This window comes from Gymnoscopelus braueri, assembly GCF_963280865.1.
Source record: "Gymnoscopelus braueri genome assembly, chromosome: 9".
Taxonomy (NCBI): Eukaryota; Metazoa; Chordata; class Actinopteri; order Myctophiformes; family Myctophidae; genus Gymnoscopelus; species Gymnoscopelus braueri.
Genome location: NC_137610.1, coordinates 32,535,204 through 32,545,203, shown reverse-complemented (window position 1 = coordinate 32,545,203; position 10,000 = coordinate 32,535,204). Strand labels below are relative to the sequence as shown.

The 10,000-nt window shown below is 41.2% G+C and overlaps 1 protein-coding gene across 1 annotated transcript in view; it reads left to right on the top strand.

Annotated features, from left to right (window-relative positions):
- The window catches only part of cftr (CF transmembrane conductance regulator), a 47,429-nt gene that overhangs the window by 1,139 nt on the left and 36,290 nt on the right, over positions 1–10,000 (top strand). Inside the window, exons 2-5 of the mRNA XM_080436965.1 lie at positions 689–799; positions 4,490–4,601; positions 7,782–7,997; positions 9,367–9,456. Coding sequence (XP_080293091.1) covers positions 689–799; positions 4,490–4,601; positions 7,782–7,997; positions 9,367–9,456 — 529 coding nt within the window. The remainder of the gene's footprint in view (positions 1–688; positions 800–4,489; positions 4,602–7,781; positions 7,998–9,366; positions 9,457–10,000) is intronic.

The window sequence follows — 10,000 nt, the reverse complement described above, 5'->3', positions numbered from 1 at the left end:
GCACTGCAGATGCAGATTATTATCTGTAGGGTGAAGAGAAAACATGGTGGAACATAAACTCTCTTATTTAAAATATATATTTAGGCTACTGGGGAAATTATGCAGCATTTTGAAACAAAAACAAGCCATAGGCCTATACTATAGCCTATAAAGCTTGCATAGGCTAAAGCCAGGTAAGCATTTCCCAACCTTACCAAAGACAAAACACATTTGTTTGTCTCCCTGACATTCAACTAAAACACTTTCTGTCACTTTCAAACACGAGGCCTTCTTACAACACAGCTAGCACCAGTGTGACAATGATATTAGAGAACAGCATGTATTATATCAGAAACACCACACAGTAAATAGCTACCCATGGACTGGCCATGGTCCCCAGCCTTGACTTTGAGATTGGCAGCTTTCTATTCAGAAACCTGCAGCCATTTGAGTTACAGTAACTAGCTGGTACTGAAAACCTAGCAGACCAGGCTCATAAGAAGTCCACTTCATCTCATGTCTGCAATACAGAAATCCAAATTTGACCAAATGTTTTATGTGCTTGTTACTGCTTGCAATCCACACCTACCTACACTGTAAAAAAGTGTAAATCTTTTTACTTATATCAAAGTTAAATTGACACTGACGATTTAGGATACTGAAGTATTTGAAGATCAATCCCAGAATATATTATACGTTTTCTCTTCAGGTGGACATCACCACTGCTCCGGAAGGGCTTCATAAAGAAGTTGGAACTTGCTGATGTCTACAAGGCTCCCTCCTTTGACCTTGCAGACAACCTCTCTGAAAGACTTGAAAGGTGTGTAGGCCATTTAATAATAATAGTTTCTTCTCCACTCCTTTGGGGTATATTTTTTATCACTGTGCATTGAAAAATACCTGAAATTTGCCCAGGGAGCATTTTGTGTCTTGGGGCACTTCGACACAGGCTAGGCTGGCCGTGGGTCAAACCGGGGACCTTCTGGTTCTCTCAACTCAACTCAACTCAAATTGTATTTATAGAGCACATTACAATGACCTGAAGTCAACCAAAGTGCTGTACAACACAGCAAATATAAGACAATAGTAAAATACATACAGTGAAAAATACAATACAAAAATACAAGAAATACAGGACATTTGAGGTAGAAAGACTAATTAAAAAGTGCATAGCAGAAACACAGTGAGGTAGATGGTCGTGGAGGGTCGGCTTATTGCTCAAAGGCCAGTGAGAAGAAATAGGTCTTCAATAGTGATTTAAAAGTGGTTATGGACTGAGCGGCTCTTATATGGAATGGAAGGCTGTTCCAGAGCCTCGGGGCGGCCGCGGCAAAAGCTCGGTCGCCTCTAGAGCGTTTATTAGTCGAGAGCTCAGTCAGTAGGAGCTGGTCGGCCGACCTTAGGGGTCTGGATGGGGTGTAGTTATTGATAAGGTCTATGATAAAAGGCGGGGCTAGTCCATTACGTGATTTAAAAGCAAACACTAAAACCTTAAAATCAATTCTGTAGCGGACTGGGAGCCAATGGCCTCTCTAACTATTCAGCTATGGCTGCTTCAGTTATTGGGATTTCCCCCTCACACCAGAATGTTTTAAGCACATCAGTATAACATGGTGTGGCTTGTGATTTGGATGGTGCTTTATGAAAAACCTCTGAACAGTACTCGAAGATATTAAAACATTTGTTTTACAAATCCTGTTCTCTCATCTGGAGAATGGCATGTTTGAATACCAATTTGATGCATAAACTTAAAATGGTTTTGGATATAGCTACGTGGTAAAATGTGGCATTAGTTGCAAGGATATGTAAATGAGGTGACAGACGTTCTACACCATAGCAAGGAGCTGGAAGTTCAATGGAATGCATCGAAGTCAATGAGAGCCAGCTGTACTATCTTATGAATAAACGCTATTATTAATGATTACGACCTTTGTCAGATAACTGGCTCAGGATAATAAAATAAGACACATCACACCTTGTTTTCTGATCTCTTGTTTTTCAACACTGTATTAATTTTATTGAGTTAACTAGAGAGCACAGAGTAAGTTTCTTCAAGTTTTCTTCATTCCATCAAACCTCCAGCTACGGTTTGACTCCCAGTACCCGACAAACGCTGATGAATATGCAAGTAAAGCTGGAATTTCCAAGAAAGTGATGTATCTGTCCTCTCCTTCTCTCCTTCCCTCTCCTACATATCCTTGATTAGTAGTCAAATCCCCATGTTTAAAATGTGCACACCTGGTAGACACTTTTGGTAATGTCCCTCAGCTAATATTGATTGTTCCACGTGATTAGTGTATGATTAGCTATTGTGTAAAAGAGATGAAAATAGGGTTCCTGTTCCTGTAAGATAATCAAACACAACGTGTCACTGGTTATGAAACAATACACCATCATAATTACATACAGTTCAGAAAATGACTTAAATGTTGAGGGTGTGTTTGTGGAGTCATAACTGTATCTTATTGTGCTGTCATACTGTATATCACATAATCTATGATGGCATTTTAATAATTCATTTACAAGTACAGTGCAATAACAACTGCACAATTGTACAGTTTTCAGACAGGCTTTACAGTGTTAGAACACAGTCAAATCGTCAGTGTTAAAGTTGGCTCTCTGAGAGTAAACCACTTCAACCGGGTGTCCCAGTTTTGGGCATGTCATGTTAAAATATTCAATGCAACATGTGAGCTTGTAGATCAGCTATTTTCGCTATTCCTCGTACAACAAAGTATATACTTTAGGGCTTAAGTAGTTAAATGAACATCTCTTGGTTGTGCTGTGTAGGTATTGAGTCACTGCCCTTTTGGTATATTTACTGTAGCAGCGTGCCGATCAGAGAGGTAACACACACTCTTCACCTAAAATATGGGATGGCATTTAAAGGTGGCCAGACTTAACCCTGGTTTGTGTGTGGCCCAAACAAACACCCAAGGCAACTGTACTATGGGGGACAAGCTTAGCCCGTCTCTGTCTCACTCCCTCTTTCTCTCTCGCACGCCCTCTCTGTTTATCTGTCTCTCTGCCTCTACTGTTGACTGTTTCTCTCTCACTTGTTTTTCTCTCACCCACATGGTCTCCCTCTCTTGCTTTTCTCACTGACATTCTCACTTCTCTCTCCCTCTCTTTTGTCTCCCCTCTTTCTTTCCCTGTTCGTCTCTCTCTGTTCCTCTCTTTTCCGGCTACCCTTCTCTCTCTTTTGTCTGGCTTTAACTCCCCTAATTCTCTTTCCATTCTCACTCCCGTCCTTCTTTTAGTACTGGGTAAATGTCACACCGTTGAAGGTTTTTTCTTCTTATTCTCCTTCGGGAAAAAAAGAGAAGTGAAAGCTTTCTGGCCACCCGTTAAATGCCACCCGTGTTTTTGCCCTCCGGAACAACGCAAACACTGTGGTGCCCCATGCAGGCTCTGCAGCTGGGGCCCTTATTGGGCTGAGCTAGGGGCCGCGTCATGGCCTGGAGTGCCAGCAGTCCTGTGAATGGGCGTTAAAACTCGACCTTTGAGAGGGCCTGATGCCCACAGGGTGATAAATGAGCGGGGGCAGTGGCGTGTGGTGTGATGTTGTTTTATTTTGATCGCGCAAACACAGAGGGCTGCTGGGAATTTGAACTTTACCGGGTCGTGTTTGGTCATCTACCGTTTAGTCTGTTTGTTCTCTCTGTCTCACAAATACACAAAATGCACACACACACACACACACACACACACACACACCGTATTTCTCACCTTTGTATTGTCTCTCCATCAATCTTCCCATTTCTCTCTCTTTCTGTCTCAGAAACTCTCCCTTCTGATTTCTTTCTTTCTCTTTTCTTTATCCATCTCCATTATCTCATCCCTACATTATCTCATCCCATCTCTTTTCTCTCTCTCTCCGCTTTGCTCTCCATCATCATCACTCTCTTTATTTTTCCCTCTTTCCTCCCCTCTCCTTGTTCACACAACCATATCTTTACTTCCTATTACTCACTCTCACGTTGGCTCCCTCTCCCCAGCCGTTCCCATCGTGGCTGAAGGTCCCTGCTGGCCACGGTGTTGGACCAGTCAGCTAAATCTCCCAGGTTATAAATGACCTAACCGTAACAATGGGCTCACTTTACTGTAACTATTTACCAACTGGCACTCAATCAAATGCTGTTGCAGCTTCCTTCTCTGCTTGCGTTGAACATTCATTATTATCCCTTTTGTGTTTGGGGAGAGAAAGAAAACTTTGCTGTCCAGCTTCACTTCGTTTTAGGTACACAAGAAGGTTTTATAACATATATAGTGAGGTATACTGCAGATTTGACAGTTCTGGTCGTTGCTACCGTTTGATTGTTTATGTTGGCGATCGAGGAATCTAATCTTGTCCTGCCTTTGTGCTCATTGTAAGTCAATTCTAGATAAGAGCATCAGGTAAACATGAAACATGAGCGTAAATGTTGAACCTGCAGTGTTGAGATTGTCTCGTTTACTGTATGTCTACTCTAATGGGTCCTAATGTAACATAAACTGTCTCCCTGTTTAGAGAATGGGACCGCGAGGTGGCATCGGCTAAAGCCAAGCCCAGGCTGATGCGAGCGCTTTCCCGCTGTTTCCTCTGGCCCTTCCTCTTCTTTGGAGTCCTCCTTTATTTTGGGGTAAGTTTTTCTTTTTTGCTCCCCTAGTGGGTTGTCCGTCCACCACTTTGGTTCCAAACAACATATCTTGTTAACTACTGGCTGGATAGCCATGGAATATGCTGTGCACCTTCATGCTCCCCAGCCCACAAATTCTAAACTTTGAATCCCTATCTGATCGGTTCAGATTTTTAAATCCTATATTCTGTGATCCAGGATCAGACAATCCAGACAAATTTTGTCCCGGTATTTCAAAGCAATTCAGGATACGATCACCTTGATCCAGATTCAGACTTTTCAAGATTACCAGATACTGATGTAAGTGTTTTTTTGTAGTGGTTCCTTCCTATCTCCATGTAGTGGATATGAAGAACAACATAGTGGCAGTATAGCAATTTAGAGACTTTCCTTAACCACTTAAGCGCTATGTACTTTGTTGTATGTCAATTGCAAACGCCCAAAGAGCGTTTTTTGAAGTGCCCAGAATAGTGACGCTACGGTTCATGTGGTTACAATGATGAATCATATTTTCGGTTGCTTAAAATGTAAATAGAATTATAATTTTAAAAAAGAAGAAAAAAAAGGCTCAGCTATATTTGCATACCATTTGAGTCGCCGTGCATTGTGAGATACTTATTGTCCACAATATTACTTTTGAAGGTTGATTTCTGCTTATTTTGTTATAGATATTAAATCAATTGATCTAATAAATTATTTTGGTTTTGAACTATGCAAAATCCAAATCTGATCTGATCAGACACGGATTAAAAGTTTTGAACTCGTGGGGGCCCTAGGATGGCCCCTGCTGTTTTTTGTGACTCTCTTTCCTGTAGTACCACCATTAGGCCAAAATGTCCACTTGCACAGACATCTAAAAATCTGTAGGGCGGATTGCCATGAAACTTGCCACACTCTTTGGAGGAAGAACCCTACACATTTTAGTGACCCCATAACCTTTCTCTAGCACCACACAACTTTGCACACAAGATATAGCATAATCTAAATAAAAGATAGATTCCAGAACCCTACTGACCCTAGTGACTCCATGGTCTTTCCTCTAGCACCATTCAGCCAAAAACGTCTGGTTGGGTGGAAGGAGTGGCATGGCTTTTAGGGGCTGCTAGCAAGCTTTTAGACTCTTGTCTTGTATTACCTTACTTCAAGTCATACTGTGTAATATTCATTTTTGTAGTTTCTTGTAGCATCGTTGTCATTACAGCTTTTGTCTATACGGAAGTAGCGCTGCACGTCCTAACATCTTAGTTGGCAGAAATGTTGTTTAGTGTCTGGGGCAGACACTTACAAATAAAAATAGTGTTTAATAGTCTTTGTCAAAAAAACTCATTTACGTGGGATGTTTATTGTGAAAAGATGCCAGTGAAAGATTATATCAAAACATTTGGTCTGCTTTTCCGTGTCTTCACACTCAGCAGTATGAAATTGATCAATTCGTATCTGGAACTAAAATGTATTTACAAATACGTTTTTGCCTCACTGACATTTGCTATGTCAGGGTTGTTTTAAGTTTCACTTGCAAGTCCAGGTTTACGTTTCAGGTTTCATCTACTTGTAAAAAAAAAACAGTAATGCCACAGGGATTTTTGTTTTATGCCTCAACAAACAAGAATCAAACGATCGTGCTTCATAGTTGTTTTGAAGGTTTAGTTGAGCCAGGCAGGATTAATAGCCGCCAACAAAGAGGCCCTCATAGTCACAGTGGCTTTATGTCAATATCAACATGACAATGTTTCAATACTAAGCAGTATCTAGTATAGTTTTAATTTGCTGTGACTGAAGGATTCATCTGACCCTCGTCATTGCATAGAATATGACCTATGAAGCTGGCTGGTAAAGTTATGACATGAGAGGTACTGTAACATAAGAAACAAGCACCCTACAGTAGTCCAAATTGACCCATATTTCTTTGTCTACTAGTGATCCAACCCTGATTAGGAACATTATGAGTGTAATTGACAAATCAAAAAGGTTGGCATTTCATATATGGTACTTAACTGAACATGGTAGTCTTACACACTAGGGATTATAATGGCAGACACCTGTCAAATTAGTTTAAATTGCTTTCACCTGCCACTTTGCAGATGTTTTAGGATAAGCCAATGGAAGCTGTATCGTTTTCAAACACCCTTTCTCACTGGTGAGATATACTGTGCGCAGAATGGCTTCTAGAATTTTAGGATTCTGCAGATTGTGTGGCAGGTACAGACATTTGGTTTCTCTACTGTTTAAAAAATCCCCACATGTGCAGTAAACGCCTTTCTTGAGACACACGCAACAACCACCAGGCCTGTACATACTGTACATGGTACTGTAATTACTAGTGAATTAGCAGTCTTGCCACGGTGCAGTGGACCTATAGAGTCACCATGTTGCACATACACCCCAGGCATGTGGCACCAGTGTGTCGATATCTGTCCCAGCGACAGGGAGCTGACAGCAGCTATTACGTAACCCGGTACAGCGGTGGGGGGGGGGGGTTGCCATGGTTACAGGAATGCCCATTTGTGAAGCAAGGAGGGGGTTGAGGTAAATAGTAGTGTTTAAATAAAAGTCTTGAGTCTTAATAATTGGAATTCTACACCTTTCCACACTGTTCCTTCAGTATATTAAGAAATCCAAAACAGTTATATTTTCTATATTTAAAAATACATGGTTGGGGGCCTATGGTAAAATACAGTAGCATGGGTTAAGATGTTGTCACACATCTTATCAATCAGATAGACCTGTAATCTTCACTCAAGGTTATTGTCAGCTTTTTGTACATTTTGATGATGGTACGGATAAGAAGGACAGAATGGACATGAAACACTGGGACTGTACAGTGATTGACAGTAATCACAATGCGTCGCACCGCGACTCATTGTGAGCTTGTAAATCTGCTATTTTCAAAAGATTTTTATACACTTGAAAACTTGAAATAGGACTTTCTGTATAATGAGTACTTTTACTTTTGGTACTTTGAGTACATTTTGATACCAAATACTTTTGTACTTTTACCAAGTAAATTTTGAATTCCCGACTTTTACTTGTAACAGAGTATTTCTACATTGCAGTATCGATACTTTTACTTGAGTAAAACATTTTAGTACTTTTTCCACCACTGGCGATAACCAGGGGCATGTGATTTATGAGTATTTCTCACACTCTCTCTCTCTCTCACACACACACACATCATGTGTCCAGGAGGCTTCCAAGGCGGTCCAGCCTCAGCTGCTGGGTCGGATCATTGCGTCCTTTGACCCGTTCCACGCTCCAGAGCGGGAGCAGGGCTACTGGCTGGCCTTCGGGCTCTGCCTGCTCTTCATCGCTCGCCTCCTCCTCCTGCAGCCGGCCCTCTTTGGCCTGCACCACCTGGGCATGCAGATCCGCATCGCACTCTTCAGTCTCATATACAAGAAGGTAGGTGAGGATAGAGGGCGTGTCACCAGCCTAGACGTAGGAAAATCTAGTAGGGCTGCATCGGAAGACCTTAGACGGCGGACAGGCACATGAGGTTTTAGGAGGTCAGTTAAGTATTGTGGTGCCAGGCTATTAAGAGCTTTAAAAGTTAACAATAAAATCTTAAAATCTATTCTAAAAGTTACTGGCAGCCAGTGTAGTGCAGCCAGTACCGGGGTTATACAGTATGTTCGGATCTTCTAGTCCCAGAAATGAGTCTGGCGGCGGCATTCTGTACTAACTGCAGGCGATGTATGGATCCTTTGGTGAGAGTGGAATATAGGGCGTTACGGTAATCCAGGCGTGATGAAATAAGGGCATTAATAACTTTGTGAAGGTTAGGGGTGGAAAGGACAGGGCGCATTCTATGAATGTTCCTTATGTGGAAGAAACAGGTGCGAACCACGGTTTTTACCTGAGCCTCAAGGCGGAGGTCAGAGTCTAGATGCTTGGGGTTGTTTGTATACTATACTATGAAAATTGAATAAAGGCACAAACAACAATGTTATTCCAGCCGCAGTATTTCCGTGCGGATAGGGGTGGCAGTGGCTCAAGAGGAGGTAGAGCTGCTTGGTTAAATGGAAGGTTCCCGGTTCGATTCCCGGCTCCCCTTGAGTTAGTGTGGAAGTGCCCTTGAGCAAGACAGAACCTCAACCTGCTCCCGGTGAGCAGGTTGGCGCCTTGCATGGTTTCCTCTGCCATCGGCGTGTGAATGTGAGTGTGTGAGCTCTCTCTCTGGGGAGGGATAGTGTGTTCTTCTGAACATGTTACAGCCTCCCGGTGAAAGTCCTCACTGTCGGGTGAAGACAAGCGGCTGGTGACTCCATGTGTATCGGAGGAGACGTGGTTGTCACCAGTGGTGGAAAAGTACTCACATTTTTTACTTAAGTAAAAGTATCAATACTGCAATATAGAACTACTCTGTTACAAGTAAAAGTCCAGAATTCAAAATGTACTTGAGTAAAAGTTCAAAAGCACTGACATAAAAATGTACTTAAAGTACCTAAAGTAAAAGTACTCATTAGGCAGAATGTACTATTTCAAGTTTTCAAATGTATAAAATCTTTTGAAAATAGCAGATCTACAAGCTCACAATGCGTCGCATCGCGACGCATTGTGAGCTTATAGATCGGCTATTTTCAAATGGTCGAAATGTATATAGGGCTGAAGTGGTTAATGTCTGTTTTGTGATAATAATCAAAATCTACAAAGTAACTAGTAACTAAAGTTTTTTTAAATACATTTTTAAATGATCAAAGAAAAAATTATAATCTTGACTTCATACTCCAGATTGAATTATGACTGATCAGGGGACCTTTGTTCTTATCAGACCCTGAAACTGTCGAGCCGTGTCCTGGATAAGATCAGCACTGGTGAGCTGGTCAGTCTGATGTCAGCCCACCTCAACAAGCTGGATGAGGTAAGACAAAATTCCCATCCACAACCTATAGACCACTGGGGTCTAGTTAATGCTTAAATGTATACTAAATGAATGATTAGCATCCTGCTTTTTTAAATGTGTGGAAATCAAGAACTGTGGTCTTTTATTTTCTCCTTATGTTGGTACAAATAAAAAATAATTAAAGCTATATTTTGTTTAAAAATGGTGCTTTAGATCATTTGGATTCTTCCTTGATAAATGGATAATACACTTTATAATATTTGTTCTTAAAATGGATAACAATTCAGAGCAGAAGTTGCAGAACACTTCATACCCATCTGTGGACTTGTAAAGACTCCATTGGGTGAAATAGACATCATTCCAAGTGGGGCCAATGGGGAAATTCGTTCCCTCATTGGCTTCAGTGTAATTACTCAACACCTTGTTTTGTAATCTGTGAGTTCAACCAGGGAATACATTTTTATGATTATAAAACATATTTATTTCTAATTAGAGTTACAATTAGTTAAAGAAATTGAGGTTTGAACTAGGCATTTAGGTGTTAGGTTTAGGGGTAGCAGGG